This window comes from Suillus fuscotomentosus (assembly GCF_016647785.1).
Source record: "Suillus fuscotomentosus strain FC203 chromosome Unknown F5891scaffold_148, whole genome shotgun sequence".
Taxonomy (NCBI): Eukaryota; Fungi; Basidiomycota; class Agaricomycetes; order Boletales; family Suillaceae; genus Suillus; species Suillus fuscotomentosus.
Genome location: NW_024539660.1, coordinates 55,603 through 73,833, shown reverse-complemented (window position 1 = coordinate 73,833; position 18,231 = coordinate 55,603). Strand labels below are relative to the sequence as shown.

At 46.9% G+C, this 18,231-nt stretch overlaps 4 protein-coding genes across 4 annotated transcripts; 1 reads left to right on the top strand and 3 right to left on the bottom strand.

Annotated features, from left to right (window-relative positions):
- Positions 1–2,884: 2,884 nt before the first annotated feature.
- Positions 2,885–6,496, bottom strand: F5891DRAFT_1198328 (uncharacterized protein; the record flags this gene model as incomplete). The annotated part of the gene is made up of 9 exons (XM_041368614.1): positions 2,885–2,966; positions 3,020–3,147; positions 3,187–3,353; positions 5,165–5,419; positions 5,467–5,577; positions 5,629–5,801; positions 5,857–6,040; positions 6,123–6,246; positions 6,305–6,496. The coding sequence occupies 9 exons, from the start codon at positions 6,494–6,496 to the stop codon at positions 2,885–2,887; spliced, it is 1,416 nt and encodes a 471-aa protein (XP_041217665.1).
- Positions 6,497–6,723: 227 nt separating this feature from the next.
- F5891DRAFT_1198327 (uncharacterized protein) lies at positions 6,724–8,314 on the bottom strand (the record flags this gene model as incomplete). The annotated part of the gene is made up of 5 exons (XM_041368613.1): positions 6,724–7,490; positions 7,551–7,812; positions 7,863–8,044; positions 8,075–8,191; positions 8,245–8,314. The coding sequence occupies 5 exons, from the start codon at positions 8,312–8,314 to the stop codon at positions 6,724–6,726; spliced, it is 1,398 nt and encodes a 465-aa protein (XP_041217664.1).
- Positions 8,315–9,294: 980 nt separating this feature from the next.
- Positions 9,295–9,831, bottom strand: F5891DRAFT_1198326 (uncharacterized protein; the record flags this gene model as incomplete). Its single annotated transcript, XM_041368612.1, has 3 exons — positions 9,295–9,581; positions 9,640–9,692; positions 9,743–9,831. The coding sequence occupies 3 exons, from the start codon at positions 9,829–9,831 to the stop codon at positions 9,295–9,297; spliced, it is 429 nt and encodes a 142-aa protein (XP_041217663.1).
- Positions 9,832–10,211: 380 nt separating this feature from the next.
- On the top strand, positions 10,212–11,622 carry F5891DRAFT_965105 (uncharacterized protein; the record flags this gene model as incomplete). The annotated part of the gene is made up of 8 exons (XM_041376136.1): positions 10,212–10,306; positions 10,355–10,498; positions 10,553–10,661; positions 10,705–10,898; positions 10,947–11,079; positions 11,129–11,257; positions 11,306–11,451; positions 11,505–11,622. The coding sequence occupies 8 exons, from the start codon at positions 10,212–10,214 to the stop codon at positions 11,620–11,622; spliced, it is 1,068 nt and encodes a 355-aa protein (XP_041217662.1).
- Between the last annotated feature and the right edge of the window lie 6,609 nt (positions 11,623–18,231).

The following is an 18,231-nucleotide window of genomic DNA, read 5'->3' as shown; positions in this document are numbered from 1 at the left end:
GACCTCAGACAGGTCGAAAGAGAGTTCGAAAATGGATAAGAAGAAGAAACCTGGCAACTGCAACTATTGCAAGAAGCCAGGCCACTGGGAGAGAGATTGTCGCAAGAAACAGGCTGAAAAGGCTAAAGGACCCAGCAAAGCCAAGGACGACAAACAAGATAAGCCAAAGACAGAGTTATCAGCAAAAGTAGCAGCTGTAGTCGAAGAAGACGCACCAGCATTGCAACTGTTTGTTGCACATGACTCTAAAGACGAACCTAACTCCATGGAATGGATCATCAATTCTGGTGCTTCAGCAAGTATGTCGTGCTGCCGAGATTGGTTCAGGACATTTCGTCCAATAGTCCCAGCACAGCGAGTCGTCATTGGAGACAGAAGGTCCATCAAAGCTACAGGACTTGGTAGCATTGAGCTTGAGGTTGAAGTTGGAAAAGGGAATATGCACCGAACCATACTGCAGGAGGTGTATTATGTCCCTGCTCTAGATGGAAACTTGTTGTCAGTGCCACGGTTGACAAGCAAAGGCTTTGAAGCAAGCTTTGACCAACGTACCTGCACAATCACTCGAAACGGGTCCATAGCGGCACTAGCGACACGGCAACAGTCCTTATACATATTGAGAGGACGGACTTGCAGCAGCGAGAGAGCCTATATCATTCAAGGTCCAAGTCAGCTATTAGACGCCATAGAACCGATTAGAGCACTCACAGCCTGCTCATACTCATCGAAGGCATCCATGGAGACTTGGCATCATCAACTCGCACATACCAATCTAAATTCTGTGAAGAAGCTGTATGGGAAGGATATGGTTAGAGGCATGGAAGTTTCAGGGTCAACAGCTCACGAAACAGATGTATGCAAGGCCTGCCTCGAAGGGAAACAATCCCGCAAACCTATCCCAGACAAGTCCCAAGTTGAGAATCCTCGTATTCTGCACAGAACATATTCAGACATATGCAGACCCATGGAAACGACCTCCCGAGGTGGATACCGGTACTTCATGACATTTATTGATGCCTGCTCGCACCATCTAGTTGTCAAGTTACTAAAGACAAAAGATGAAGCATTTGGACTTATGAAATTGTACTTCGAACGAGCAGAGACCGAAACAGACGAACGTGCAAACATATTCCGTAGCGATGGTGGTGGAGAATATGGTTTGAAGGAATTTCTAAAATATCTAGAGTCAAAAGGGATCCATCATGAGAAGACAAACACCTACACACCTCAGGAAAATGGAGTCGCCGAACGAATGAACAGGACACTAGTCGAGTCCGCACGTGCGTTGCTCAGCGATGCCTCCCTCCAAAAGAAGTATTGGGGAGATGCAATTCTACATGTAGCCCACATCATCAATCGAGTCCCCACACGTGCATTGAAAAGGGATATCACACCTTTTGAAGCATATACTGGAAATAAACCTTCAGTAGCACACTTGAGGACGTTTGGATGCAAAGCATATGTGCATGTACCGGACGAACGACGCCAAAAGCTCGATGCAAAGTCCATCGAGTGTGTTCATCTAGGATATGCCAAGCATCGAAAGGCATATGTCTGCCTGCAGAGGTCAAATGGGCGAATATTGGAGTCTAGGGATGTAGTGTTTGATGAAGGGGACTGTGGAGGGTCAAGCCGAGTGAAGATAACTGTTGATGATACTGAAAATCGCCAAGTCAGTCAACAGCAAACACAATCAAAGCCAAATACCCTACCAGCACATCCAGATTCAAATGAAACAGGAAAAATGCACATCGAGGAGGTTGCAGATGTAGAGAACGAAGACACCCCACAAGACTTTGAGGAACCGGTGGTCCCTACAACTAGTCAGATTGAAACTAGTTCTCAGCAACCGCGACGCACCTCAACAAGACGTCGCACGATGACAGCAGGTCCTCCAGTTCCATATCCACACCCTGTTCCCCCACGCGAAGCCAGACGATCGAACCGCATATGAAAGAAACCAGTCCCTGACGATGATCCTCGTTACTTCGTCAATGCATATGAGAAACCAACACTCAAAACTCACCAAGAAGACACCATCAAGAATGAAGAAGAAAAGGGTGCTGTCGTGGATGAGTATGAGAGTGAGAAGGAGCTTGTGGATGAAGAACGTGCTTACCATGTGGAGATGGCCGAAGATCCTAAGACATTTGAAGAATCAGTGAACCGGCCGGATGCAGACCTATGGCAAGCCGCCATGCTAGAAGAACTGAGAGTCTTCCAGAAGATTGGCCTATACGAGGAAGTTGAGAGACCGAAGGGACAGAAAGTTGTTGATTCTAAGTGGGTATACAAGGTCAAACGGGGACCTACCGGCAAAATAGACAAATACAAGGCCCGGTTGGTTGCTAAAGGCTTTACCCAAGTTGAAGGAATCGACTATACTGAAACTTTTGCACCAGTCACAAAGTTTTCGACCATCCGGATTCTCCTAGCACTAGCAGCAAAACTCAATCTAGAAATCCATCAGATGGACGTAAAGTCAGCATTCCTTAATGGTGAGCTAGACGAGGAGATATACCTAGAGATGCCCCCAGGTTCTTGTGACTCACAGGACTGAGTCTGGAAGCTCAAATGAGCGTTATATGGTCTGAAACAGGCGCACATGGCCTGGTACAAACGACTCCGGACCGTATTCGAGGGACTCGGCTATACATGATGCGAATCCGAGCACAGCATATTCTACAAGGTCAAGGACGAAAAATTCGTCATAGTTGCAGTATATGTCGACGATAAGATGATTTTTTCAAACGATCTGAAACTCATAAATCAGCTGAAGAAGGAGTTGAAAGACGAGTACGATCTAACAGACCTTGGAGAAGTGCGATGGATTCTGGGCATGGAAATCCTTAGGGACCGAAAGGAGAAAACAATTCCGAGTCATCTATCGCAAAAGTGATACGTTGAAACGATCCTCGAACATTTCGGAATGCAAGATGCGAGGCCCATAGCAACACCAATGGATCCTAATACCAAGCTAGTCAAGGCCGAAGATCCAGAGATGGAAACAAGGACTTACCAAAGCGCGCTTGGAGCCTTGATGTACGCGATGCTTGCGACACATCCAGACCTCGCATATTCAGTGGGCGCACTGAGCAAACACTCAGCAAAGCCCACACCAGAACATTGGACAGCACTGATGCGTGTCTATCGTTATCTGCGCAAAACGGCAGACAAATGACTCACCTTTCGAGGAAAAGACAGCGCTACTCCCATCGGATATGTTGACGCGGATTGGGCCTCAGACGTGAATGATCGAAGGTCCATCACTGGGTATGCATTCGTAATGGCAGGCGGAGCTGTGAGTTGGTCGTCGAAGAAACAGGACTCTGTTGCTCTTTCAAGCACAGAAGCTGAATACATGGCCGCAGCATCAGCAACGAGAGAAGTGATATGGATGTGTACTTTTCTAAGTGAAATCCGAATACTCCCAACCCAAAGAATCCACCTCCTAATCGACAACCAATCCGCTATCTCACTCGCAAAGAACACCGTTTTCCACAGCCGCACGAAACACATTGCGATCCGTTATCATTTCATCCGCAGAGAAAGTTGACAATGGTGAGATCGAGTTGAAGTATGTGCCGACGAACTGGCAAGTCGCCAATGTTTTGACAAAGGCCCTTGGACGAGAGAAGCACGATCAGTTTACGGGAGGAATGGGAGTGTGTTGATAGCTGATAACTCGCCGAGTGGGCGTGTTGTTAATAGTTTGTTTATTGGTATGTTGAGTACCAGCTTACCTAATCACGCAAGTACATAGTCACATTAGAGTTACTCACACCTCAGTCTGCTACACTATGAGTACGCGACTGAGGTAAGACATTCATTACTATAGTTTATTCCTTTACTAACTTCACTAGTATACACTCGTTTTATCTAGGTTAGTATTAGTCTGCTACACTACGAGTACACGACTGAGTATACACTCATTTTATCTAGCCTTCTGTTTGTTCCTGCACATCGCAACTTCAAACAAAACTTACACTAGTACGGGCCATAAGCTTTGATGTTTGCATCGTAGACCTCCTAATTTTATGTGATTCACAGCTCATCTTTTCTCCCAGGATCGGGTCTGGTGTTTCGGTCCAGAAAGCCCTGTGGGCTTTTGCCCACATATTCAATACTAGTACCTTTCAAGAACATTCTCTTTATCAGATCACACCGTACTTCTCAACTGCCAGTATTACAATTCCTTTTCTCTCTCTGATTGGACACATAGTATCAATATGCATAGATTAGATATGAGACACCATTAGATTTAGGACATTTTCCCCCAATTTGCCTAAATGTCATATCACAAACATGTGTAAAATTTGATATTCAATACTACTGCAGTACAGATTCCATCACCAATGTAAAATATTTCTGTGGATATGATACCAATCTGTCCTGCAGACAGATTCCGTCCTGCCTCAGGTGTAAAGTACTACAGCACAGGCTCTCGCCCCTAGTTAGTAGCAAACATCCGATAGCGTCACTGTTACTAATAAGTAATGTTTATGGTGACACAGGGGGGGAAATCCCACTGTCCCAAAACGGGACGAGGTTCGCGCGTCACGTGAGTCACGTGGCGCGACCTCGCCCGATATGGTGCGCCCAGGCGTAAATTTCGCGAGCTAAGTTCTATTTATGATCCTATCTACCCCTATTAACAGTTCAACAGGCCCCGCGGCCCCCCTTCCTTGATCCTGATATCATACACTGTCGCACCTATGAAAAGATAGGTTACAATTGCAGGACTGAATTTCAGTTACTTCCGAGTCAGACTTCAGAATGATGGTATCTTGGCACACATACTATTGTTACATTTGTACCGTATTACATGGTGTAGTTTAATTCCAGAAATCAATGGACTATATTCCGATGCTGGTTGAAGAAAAAATTGACAATGCATACATGGTAAAGTACATCAAGCTTGTGTCCACAAGATTAACGGTGGGTAAAGGTATCAGATCTCATATGGTATATGCGGTAAGTATTGTACACATTCTATTTTATTCCATCGGTTCTACCAAACACATCTCATCGAAACGTAGAGTTACAGTAATTGTAGGGGTGATACTAATATCAGCAAGATTGTTCTTGATGCTACATTTCGTGACGGTTCCGACCAGCCCGCGATGAGCCCCGGCCAGAATAAGACACTTCTGATTCTTCTTACGTGGAGGGGCAGGGCTCAGATACATGGCGGGAATGTGATAGTGTTTCATTTTTGCGCCCGCATTGTTGGATGTGCAGTATGCTGCAACGCATCCCTCCGGTGCGGGTCCATTCTCGCCACAGAATGGGTCAGGACAAGGCGTAGATACAAATCGCTTGGACAGCGATGCATCAAAGATCGGTGAGACCTTTAACATTGCGTGATGGTTGAAAAACGTCGAAAAAAACTCCTTGGTCATCAACCAAGCTAGCGGGCCTGTAATAGAATAAGCAAAGCCTGCAATGGCTCCTTTTGGCACTCACCGCTGTCTGAGAGTTTCTCTGCTCCGACGTCAATATTGTCTTGAGTATCGAGTTTATCAACAGTCCACGGGTCGGATGTTGATGTGTTTGGATTAACGCTCAACGAAGGATCTTGAGTCACATCAGCATCACCCAAGCTTGCAGACCAGGTGGACCACACACCAGATGACGAGGGAATGGGTTCCGTGATGGAAGTCGAGGAGCTGGAGGGGATTTTTTCGTAAGGTGGTGTGGTGCTCCGACATGGCGGTGCCAAGTACGATTTTTTCCGCATGACGCAGAACGAAATCAACTCCGGGCCTTCAAGCATCGCCCCGTTTAGCCGCATTCCATACCTAAAGTCGCAAATATTTGAATCGCTGTAGAAATAGAAATATGAGTGCTACTCACTTGGTAACAACATCGCAAAGTTTGACTGTGATACGCTTCTGCCCATGAATAGCGACAGTGCAAGCCTCGATGCCAAGACTATAGAGTGTGGCTTGATAGCCCTTATGGCCACCTCCAATGATGAAAACTTCTTGACCAATATCCTTCTTGAAAGAGTCCAAGGTGGCGTTGCGCACTTTCATAACTGAATCCAATTGGAACATTGATCTATCATAATGTCAGATATGCTTCAGTAAAGATGATGATACTTACCAGCGTGTGATCACCGTCGCACAGCACGGACAAGTGAGCGTTTGGAAAGTCTACGCTTTGCACAACGCCTTTCGCTTCATACTCGGGCCCACGGACGACAGTCACGATGTCTCCAGGTCTGACGTCATAACCCCTTTCCTTCAGTGTATTGAATTGTTGCAGTCAGGTCCGTCCGCTGAACTATTGCTATGGGAACCGAGAGACTTGACAATCCACCACTGGACTCGATGCTTTCCGTACTCAAAATATCCCGGAACCATAGTTTGTTGTCCCCCTTAGCAAGCCAGTCCACGACTCCGCGCTTCCCCATGTGCTCACCGTCCAAGACTTCTATGAAATCTCCTATTTGAATGGAGTCCAACTCGGAAGGTTCGAAATCTTGCTGCATTGGGAACCGTGAGTGCACCGTGTGGTTCAACGGACGTTGATCTAAGTAGTACTTAGACACTTCCACCTGTGCACTAAGTGTTAGACGGTTGAAATAAAATTATACCAGAGATATACCTGCTCGTTGGTAGCATGTTGACAAAGGTGAAACGTGTCACCGCATATTGGAACGATATGGCCTTCCAAGCCCAAGTATGAACCAGCCACCACTCTTACAGTATCGCCGACTCAAAAGATCCGTTCGATGTCTTTGAGTCGAACTTCCATCTCCTTGAGACGCCCATCAAAAGCCGATTGCAAACTTAGGGTCCCCAAAGTATGATCAGTTGAGACGACCTGACCAAGCTCTCCACGAAGAGAGCCTTTGACGACTCTCGCCCAATCGCCCACGCGCAGGAACTGCAGCGAAAACGCGACCACAGTTTCGTTCAAAAACAGTTGATTCCATCCGGCGTCCAGGTGTAGCCGAATGTCGTCGACATGAGGGGATGCGACGAGTTCTAGTCTGTCGCGGTGAAAGTTCTTGAGCAGCAGGCCCATGTAGTAGCTTTCTCCCTTGTATTTCCATCCCACGACTTCGTCATCGCGAATGATGTCGGAAACGCTCTTCTGGTTCGGAAGGAGAGATTGCTGGATAAGCGCTCGAGATCCTGAAGGCATGGAATAGGGGAAATCGCGCGCAACAATTAAGACTGCGACCAGACCATTCGGCAGTTGCTCGAAAACTTGTGCGATGTCGCCCCTGTACTTACTGCCCTTGATCCTCACCCATGCTTGTTGAGGAAACTCGGACTGCGTGCGTTCTACCGCTTCGCGTTCTTCCTCGGCAATACGGGAGTACTCTTTCACGGCGAGATAAAGAGATAGGGGCAAGGACTTTGCAATCGTCGCGGGGCTATCCGCCACCACGTAAAGCTGTCCTGCTGACCAGGCTGACACGATCACGGGAAATTCCTTCCTCCGAAGGTGGTCAGCAACATATTGAGTGGTAGTCCCTACGACACAATGAGTGATATATACGTCTTTTTGAAAAAGAAACAGAACAAAAAACCCACTTTGAACATGAGGTAAATACATCCTGCTTTCGGGACTTCTGTAGGCGAGATTGTCTTCAGATGAGCTGGGCAAATGTTGTTCGAACCGAGTCGCCATGTCGTCAAAGGTTGCTGCCAACCTCCGTTTCGCCGACGTTCCTGGCAAACTTGTGACTATCGGCGACTGCGTAGAAGGTCCGTCCCAATCTTCTCCATCATACTCCTCTTCCTCCTCTTCATCATCACCAACATCGGCCTTATCAGCGATGAACTTAGAAGCAGCCTGAATTTATCGTTCAATTTATAAATGTTTCAGCCAGGACATTCACATACTTTGGATAACTTGCGCGATTTTTGAGCACGTGAACTTGACGAGTAGCCGTTCCTCCTCGATGCAGGGATAGAAACGGAAGACTTTTCTGGTGGATTGGGTATGTGAATTTTCCACAGCTTGGTGAAGTTTTCTAAGGATTTGGCGTTATCTTCGTCACCGGAGAAGAGCAGGCGTCGAGGCTCTGCCCATTCATCTGCTAAGTATCAGTCACCGAGGTGCGCTATGTGTGCGTCGTCTACCTCGGATAGAGACATTGATGTGGTGAGGAATTTGGCAAGGATTTCCCATGCACCGTTATCATACAGTGCCGGTGGTACTGCCTGGTTCGCTGTATCGTACTCATGAATAACTCGAATATTAACTATACCGAAGACGACTTACCTTGGACGTCAATCGAGCAGTGACGCTTTGAGGGCGGTTCATCGCCATCAGATCCGGCGCGTTTGGACATTCTAGTATAAGGTACGTCAACTTAGAGTTACAGCAAACTTGAACGTTAACATGACATACTGTTACTGGTGATAGTCTACGTTATTTGTATATACGAACTATCGTGCTAATACTAAGTGTGTTCGAGGTTGTGATAGGAAAAAGAGAACCTGTTAATGCGCAAGGTCGGTATATATAGTGAATCACTATTTGGATTAGCTAATACTTACAGATGGTGGTACGAATTAATCGTGGTCAGTTGTGGTTGTGGATCATGATGCTGCATTGTCTTATGTCACGGTGGTCACCCGACATTGTGGACCGGTGGGCGTAGGCATCAACTATTGTGAGGTGCGCACAGACCACAAATACTACCCTACAAAATCACATTCAAGCTAAGTGTAAAGTAGGTACGTATACTACTTAACCCTAATGATTACTATGTTGGCAAACGGAAAGAAGACAATTGGTACGCACACACGGTACATAAAGTGAATGATTCGATATTCAGACCCAGCCGGCAATTCCCGATCCACCGTATATTCGAATTCATTGTTGCGGGCATTGCCGGCTGAGTTTGAACAAATAGTCGTTCACTATATCAGGGCGTTCCTTGCTTGAACTTAACTCTTTTTCCCCAATGTCTGTCTCAACATAACGGAATGCGTTATCCCTTACTATACTGTCATAATCGTATTGCCTTAAGCCTCACTCTACTACGTCTTCAATTATTTAAATTACTTTATTATATGTTCATACATTGTAGATGTTGTCGTCCTTAAGTCGATGTTTACTTTGTCCTTGAGATCTAACGTTCGGGCACTGATATCAATCATAGTTCGTATATTGTAGTGAATAAAGTGTGGTATACAGGCTCGGCGCCTAGCCCCTGAGATCATCACCCGTTTGACATAGAAATCGTAAGCGTATCCTTCGTTATGCAACCCAATTTTGATTTTGACATAGATATTACATACGTCCGTGCAGGTGTGCCCTTGTAGATCACAACGACGCTCTCAGTTCTGAGCCTTCCTCCTCCAAACCGAAGAGTTCTGGACAGAAGGCAGGAGAAGCCGCACCTTCTGGAATCTGACCTAGGTTGGGCACAATGACGGAATCAGGCATGCAACGCTCGAGGTTCTCGGCACGGTAGTAATCTTCCAGCCATTTACACCTGTATGTCCCCACCCGTTCCGAAAGGTAAGTAATGTGAATTTCCGCGTTCTCTAGTTGTTCCTTGACACGGCGCAGCTCAGATTCTAATCCGCTTATGGATTCTTCGTCAGTACCTAGGCCATGTTTTTCAGACCCACCATACGGTTTCACAATTCAATTGTGAAATCTCACCTATCGTCTGAGTTTCTGAATCAATCAATCTTTTTGTTCCTCCAAGGAGTTGCCTGTAGTAACGTTGGTTTTGAGTTGTTTTCTATAACGCTTCATTACTCACTCAATTCCACGCAGCCCATCTCCCTCTGTGTTTCGCAGTGTATGCAGCGGAGAAAATTGGAACCTCGAGGTAACTTCATGGGTTTGCATCTCGTGTACATACTGAAAAGCTTACTTTAGTGTGATATCGCTTCCAACATGGACGCATCGTCGCAAATTCTCTTGAAGGGGTGAACTGGGCATTGGAGGAGGTTCAAAAGCTGCAATAGCAGTTGCACTTCTATAAATATATCTTTATCACAACGATGGCGCGTGAAGTTGCGCCATCCTCTTTTTTACGTACTTCGAAGGCTCGTTTAAGCCCTGTCGTTTGCCATAGATTACGACATCTATGGCGCTCGGATGGCGAGGGCTTTGTTTGAAAAAAACAGGATGGCGAGGTTAATATATACATATTGATGGCATATATGTTTGGGTATATAAAGGCCCTCGTTCACTGCCGATTTTCAGAGCCAACCTACCTTCAATTCATGAGTGGTGACGAGAACAATCCTTCTCCCGGAAATTCTACGCGTAAGCGTAGTGCTTCGGCGCTACACACGGGCCCGCGTAAAAAGGCGCAAGTGTTCTTTTAAGCGGTAACCCACTGACATACTGACTCGGTCTTCATCAGCAATTCATCAAATCCCCTGGTACTTCACGGCCGACACTTTGGTCGGACTGTATTTGCCCTTTGTAATTTCCCTGTTCTTCTGACTGCCGGTATACTACGACTTGAAGAATTACAGGACACCCTCATCGAGGATTATCCAGCAGAGTGAGTTCAATTTGATCTTTATCTGTTACAAGGACATCAATTTTTTTAATGTAGTGTCCGACGTGAACATAGGGTGTTCGTAGAATTAATAGATTCCTATCCTGGTCTTTTAGCTCGTCTAACGGACGGCGAGGAGGAGGATATTATTCACGTGGGAGAATTAGTAAGTTTTCATTCTACAATATCTTCGTACTCATCGTTTGCAGCTAGGTAAAGGAGCATCTGGTGCGCGAGGTGACAATACCAAGACCCTTAAATCTGCTGCCCTGGAATGGCTTATGCCCAGAGGACAGCCACTTATACTGCCCCTCTCCCGGAATATCAAATCGGACTGTGGGTTCAATCATGAAGTTACCGGTAGGTTGCTCTGCCCCGCCGGCCTTGACTGGTCAGACGTAGAGTAAGTATTTCCACCATTATATCAATTGTCTATTATAACGCTCCTCAGAACCAAACAGAGTTTGAAGAGCGGTGAAACCGCAGTTAGCGGTGACCAATGGCCCATGTTCTTATACTCTGGGTACCACTATGATCCCGATGATCCATGGAAGGGCTTACTCAGGAGCGAGATACTAACTTTTGTAAGCTCGTTTCAAATCGCTGATGAATTTCTTACTTCAAGCGATATAGGGGTTCAAACATGTTTTTACGTCTCCGAGCTTGGTGGATAAGGAGCCCAAGGCTACGCGCTCCGGCAACGCTTACCTGCATGGTATGAAATCTGTCACTAAAGGCTCTCTAGCTTATGTTGCTACACAGGTACGCAAATTAATTGTGCATGCCTTCTGCGGCTGATTTTATCTTCAGATTCGGTTTGCCTTAAGTTCATCATCAGTATTTTCCCATACCGACACAGTCACGGACTCGGAAAATTTTTATCATAGCATTCTGGATTTACTAGAGGATCCTGACGAAATTGAGGAGGTTAATGACCTGATGACGTGGTGGACACGGTTCGTAATGCACCTTTTCACCTCTAAGCTGTCTAAATTCACACCTTTCATAGTCGGGTATTTCCTAATTCTTCTTCCTCTCAGCGCAGTATCAGCAAAAACAGCGCGCTGGCCAAGATTCGGGAAAAACGTGCTGCCTTGCGAGAACTAGCCGCTGCCGAGATCAATTAGTTATTTACTGTTTTGTAACTGTATTATTTTGTAATGTAATTGATGTATACTTGCTATGTGACTAAAACACCCCTGAATTAATGCAGTAAGAAAACTGAGCATTAGAAGCCTTCTTCATGAGATTTTCTGGCGTCAGAAGCTCCCCCTGTAACAGTAGACATGCTTGACAGAAAATCCTCAGCTTGATAGCCTAATGTAAGACAATAGCATGTCCTGGCACACTGTGAGTGATTACAGAACCTGCCACTGGAAGTCACCCATGTAACAGTAGTTGTGCCTAATATAAGATCAACAATTTGTTATAGCATGATAACACAATATCATGTGCTGGCACACTGTCAGTGATTGTAAAGCCAGACATAATGGATAGATAATCAGCACCTTGCTGCGATATGATAGCCTGGTGCCATATACTGACATCTTGATAAGGTATCATAAGTCAAGATCGTGGCCTAACACTTTGTCATCAGCGGTGGCTTCTAACATCACAGCCCGCCCCTATAATGGTAGACATGCTTTATATGACACGATAACCTAATATCGCTCCAGGGCACACTGTCATCAATGGTGGCTTCTGCAATCAGAAGCTGCCTATCCAAAGCCAGACATATCTGGCTGAAAACTGGCATCTTGATAAGGTATCATAAGCCAAGATCGTGGCCTAACACTTTGTCATCAGCGGTGGCTTCTAACATCACAGCCCGCCCCTATAATGGCAGACATGCTTTATATGACACGATAATCTAATATCGCTCCAGGGCACACTGTCATCAATGGTGGCTTCTGCAATCAGAAGCTGCCTATCCAAAGCCAGACATATCTGGCTGAAAAACAGCATCTTGATGTGGTATCATAAGCCAAGATCGTGGCCTAACACTTTGTCATCAGCGGTGGCTTCTAACATCACAGCCCGCCCCTATAATGGTAGACATGCTTTATATGACACGATAACCTAATATCGCTCCAGGGCACACTGTCATCAATGGTGGCTTCTGCAATCAGAAGCTGCCTATCCAAAGCCAGACATATCTGGCTGAAAACTGGCATCTTGATAAGGTATCATAAGTCAAGATCATAGCCTAACACTTTGTTAGGTCAATATCATTGTCAAGCACACTGTTGATGATTACATGTTCTGCCATTGGAAGCTAGCCATGCAATAATAGACACATCTTCCAACAATACACCAGTGTGCTAGTAAATCACAATTTTGTACCATAGGTCTGTCAATATTGTGGCTTTGGGAGATTTCACCAATGTAAGCTGCCTATCTATTGATTTATCATATGATCTACAATTGTGATATATATTTTCAATATTATACATTAAATAAAGCTAGCTAAATCTTTGTCAAACTCAAGTTGATTACCTGATGAGGCGGCTGTAAATATTATGTCAGTTTCATGGACGACTTCAGCTGGCAGACGCAACTCGAGTTCCTCAAGCAAAAGAGTGACGCACTTACCGCGTTCAAGTCCTACGAGGCATGGGTGACATGTCAGTCGCCAGGTGTCCGTGTGCGAAAAGTCCGTTCGGACAGAGGAGGAGAGTATCTGAGCGCCGAGTTCGACCAATACTTGCGTCAGCAAGGTATCGAACGGCAGCTAACGGTGCACAACTCACCCCAACAGAATGGCGTTGCTGAACACCTCAATCGCACCCTGGTCGAGCACGCGAGAGCGATGCTCCTGGGCAAGAACATGCCAAAGTATCTGTGGGCAGAGGCCGTTAGTTATGCCACATGGCTCAAGAACCGCCTACCTTCAAGAGCCATCCCAGGTAGCACACCCTATGAGATGGTGCACAAGTCCAAGCTGGACTTGTCGCGTGCCCATGAATTTGGGACGACGGTCTTCGTCCATGTGTTAGAGGCCGGTAAGCTGGAGGCGAGGGCAGAAGAAGCAGTCTTCATGGGGGTAGACGCTGAGAGTAAGGGATACCGGGTATACTGGCCCGGGAGGCGTCGAGTCACGGTCGAAAGGAATGTCACCTTCAGGCCGATCCTAGCAGCCGATGGTGTGCCGGACGAGGGGGAGTCTACTGCTGTTAATGAACATAGCAGTGGCAACGGTAATAATAGCTCACCTAGTAGCGTCCAGCCCATCACCATGCCACAGCAACCTCAACCTTCTACTCCTCAGCAACCTCAACCTTCTACTCCACAGCAACCTCAACCTTCTACTCCTCAACAACCTCAACCATCTACTCCTCCAACGAGGTCAATGAGGGCAAGACCACCCCCCAGATACTATGCAGCGCTAAACAAGGGCCAGATGGCTGCCCTAACAATGGAGAATCTGTTGGAGGCGTCAGAGGTAGACCTAATGGATGAAGAAAACTATCTTCACCTTGCCATGGCTGCAGCAGAGCCAGAACCCACCCTACAGCAAGCCTTAAACGGTCCAGATGCCATTGAATGGCAGGAGGCGGTGGACTATGAGATAAGTCAGTTGGAGAAGCTAGGTACGTGGGAGGTAGTGGACCCACCTCGAGGCGCCAACATCATACCGTGCCATTACGTCCTGGCCACTAAATGCGGACCGGATGGCAAGAAGCTGAAGTTGCGTGCCCAACTCATGGCGAACGGGCAGAGGCAGAAGCTCAGTGTCAACTACTTCGACACCTTCACCCCCACAGCCAGTATGATAACAATCCAGATGGTCCTAGCGATGGCGGCTCAGCGAAACTGGGAGATACACCAGGTAGATATCAAAAGTGCTTACCTGTACGCTAGCATCCAGGAGGAAATATACATGCACGCCCCGCCCGGCTACTTGAAGGAGGACCAGCATGGAAAGGTGTTGAGGCTGAGGAGGAGTTTGCCTGGCCTGAAGCAGGCAGGATTCAAGTGGGCCGAAGAACTATCGGGTGTATTCCTAACGCTGGGGTTCAGCAGGTCCAAGGTCGATCAAGCCGTATATTACAAACATACCTCCAACCAGCATACCGTCATCACGGTGTCCGTGGACAACATGGCCGTGACGTCGAATGACGCAGCCCATATCCACCAGTTCAAGGCCGAACTCCAGCGATATTTTGAGATATCAGACCTGGGAGAACTAAAGTGGCTGTTAGGGCTGAAGGTAACGAGGGATAGAGTGGGACGTACCATTACCCTGTCTCAAAAGGCGTACGTCGCAACCATCGTCGAACATTTTCATTTGGGCAATGCCAAGAATGTGCAGACTCCAATGGAGTCCACAACGACCCTGTCAGTAGAGCAAGGACCCATGACCCACGCCAAAATCCAAGATATGCAGGACATACCATATCAGAGGGCGATTGGCTTGCTGATGTACGCAGCCACCAGCACACACCCGGATATTGCATTCGCAGTCACAATGTTGTCGCAGTTCATGCGGAACCCCAGCAGGCCCCATTGGGAGGCTGCAAAACAGGCCCTACGTTATCTGAAAGCCACTGACAACATGGAGCTTACCCTAGGAGCAACTGACGTGGGCCTAGAAGCCTTCGTCGATGCCGATTGGGCGTCCCAGCCACACAGACATTCAATGTCGGGGTACGTCATGATGTACAACAGCACACCCATAGCCTGGAGTGCGAGGAAACAACTGTTAATAGCATTGTCAACAGCAGGAGCAGAATATATAGCACTCACCAGTGTGGTGCGCGAACTCCTCTTCCTACAGCTCCTCATCACCGAACTCTACGACGCCCCGAACCTCCCAATCCCCATACACTGCGATAATCAAGCAGCCATTGCGTTAGCATCGAACGGGAAGTTCCAATCAAGGACAAAGCACATCGACTTACGATATCACTTTGTCCGAGGGCACATCAAGAACGGCGTCTTCAAGCTCTTCTATTGTCCCACCAAAGACAACGTAGCCGACGCCTTCACCAAGGCACTACCACAACCCAGACTCCAGAGATTGAGAGCCATGATGCGTTTGGATAGCGCTCGAGGGGGAGTGTTGAGAGCCGATGAACCCGAGGACGGAAAGGCCGAGAGAGGAGGAACCAAAGGAGGAAATGGGACTACGGCTGAAGAGTAAGGCAGCTCGAGGTGCGAGCACCACCAAACGGAGATTCCAGATGACGTGTCAACGTCGGCAATCTTTTCATTCGTTTAGTATATGTTTTCATCAAAAAGACCTGCTGGCGCACTCACCATATAAAAGCAGCCAGTCGTCGTTGAAGCATCTCAGATTCGTGAACCGAATACTGAGATGTGAGTGTTCTAGTGTAATGTTTGAGTACGAAAGCTAATGTATAACGTAGCGTACCTATCTAGGTAAAAACATTCGTCAATAAAGAGATTCGTGAACCGAATACTGAGATCGTACCTGTCTAGCGTGTCCTGAAGCTCCCGCTCGAATATTATCTTCACAGAGTCTACTACCATGAGTAACTTGCAGCTCACCGATTCCCCACTACTATTCCTTTGGTACCGTATCGTATTGCAATTGGTTGTTTCGATGTCTAATAACTGATAGCAAGAACTATTTACTGTAGTAAATCCTAGTGGTAAGGTACATTGCGGAGTTTCAATGCACTCTAGCTCGTCAAGGACGCCCGAGGTTGGACTCCAGAGCCGGCTTGGAGCCGGCGGTTTCAAGACGCTAATTCAGTGACTCTGAGGATGATTTATCGATCAACTGCTGACTGCATCTGTCCCTGCGACTTGTCTGTGTTCGACTGTCCTGCATACATTCGCACCTGGCGATTACGTTTTTGTTCATCCCGGATTCATTTGCGTTTGCACGCGTGGAAGCTAGGTGCGTCTTTTTTCACTTATCTCTGTATGTACATCACTGCTTGTGTGCGTCTTTACTTTTCAGCGCTGCACTTTGTTCGTATTCACGTGCTTGTGCACATCTACGCTCAACGTGTCTTAGGCTGCGCTCCGATGGTCTTGTGAAATCTAAGGCTCGATTTTTATGGCGCTGGATCTGTTCAACTATTCTTCACACACAAAACTCACACACACGCACAGACGCGGCACACACACAAATGAGACGCACACACATAATCACTCCTTCGCATACCAGTTGATGGAACATGCAGTATTGTCAGTGCAGTATCATGAGTGCTCAATGATGGGTGGCTCCTCGCAGGCAATAATGCGGCAGTGCTCATTATTGGCTGAACTACGCCTCAATCTTATGTATTACATAAGTGTTGTGCTGCCTGATGAGGCTTTGCTATTTTTTTCTATAAGTCACTGCAGTTCTTCAGTACCTCGGGATGTCAATGTGTAGTAGTCAAGAGGCTAACACCAACGCCCAGGGATGAAATGCTGAAAGCAAGTCTCCTACTGCTGTCCCTGCTATTTTTGTGCATACAGTACCATCTAGAATGCCAGTGGTGACGAAACCAAGATGGAACTTTCTCAACAAGATCTATGTACGCTCAATTTTCTCCAAGTCCTTTGTTTTCGCCAGGGAGTTGAAAGGGACCAGTGCTGGTGACATTGAGGCTCAAGGTACGTTTTGACTTTTTATCATTTTTCTATATTCTTACTGTGAAGCATCTTGCACTCCTGCAGTTACTATCTATTGCGCCTACCTGTTCTCTTGTGAATTAATCAATGTCTACGGACCTATACGTCTGGTCCCTCGCACCCATTCTCATGCTCGCTCTAACTCTTTTGTTTGTGCTCGCTCTCTTGCACTGCTCGTTCATGCTTGTTCTCTCATACCTGTTCTCTCATGCTAACTCTCTCCCACTTGTTCTCTCATGCAGCGCCCCATCTCTCATGCCCTCCTACTTCTCGATGTCGCTTGGTATTGAGACCATCAACTGCGGCACCACAACAAGCGCCCGCCATGTCACCTGCATCTTTGCGCACTGTCCACCAGCCGGTCCTTAAAAAGTTTCGAGGCTTTGCTCTCAATGCTGGCAACTTCGGTGCATTTTGTTTGCCCTTGGACTCTACTTGCTTTGCGCTTATAGAAACCTTCATCATCGCTCTGAGACCTACTCACTTCTCATTGCTCCGTCTCGTCCACCGGCCAGGCCTTGAAAAGATTCGAGGCTTTGCTGCCAATGCTGGCGGCTTCGGTGCATTTTATTTGCCCCTTGGACTCCGATACAAGAGTATGTATGCAAAGGAGTGATTATGTGTGTGCGTCCGATTGTTTGTGTGTGTGTCGCATCTGTGCGTGTGTGTGAGTTTTGTGTGTGAAGAATAGTTGAACAGATCCAGCGCCATATTGAACAGATCCAGCGCCATAGATTTTCAGTTTTTTTTTGGATTTACAACCATTACTGATCATGTATACAGTATCCTTGCACCTTGCTTTACTTGTCTCCGCACGCTGCCGCTAATTTGTGCTTACCTACATTGTTCCCGGCATATAGGCGCATTTATGTATATCTATCTATGTACATTGCATCGTCATCGTAGTAATTCAGTGCATGGGCCGCTGCCTGCTTGGGCCCAAGCCCCGACTTTGACCCGGCTTGGGCTCACGGCTTCTATGAAGCAGGCTGTGAACATGTATTATCGTGGAATCATACACGCCATTGACGACTGTGAAAACGGTCAGTCATCATTCTGCGCGGAGCGCGCAAGAGTGTCGATAACAAAATAAGCACTCCCGGTCTACAAAGAAAGAAGATCCGTGATCAGCTGCATGCTGGAAG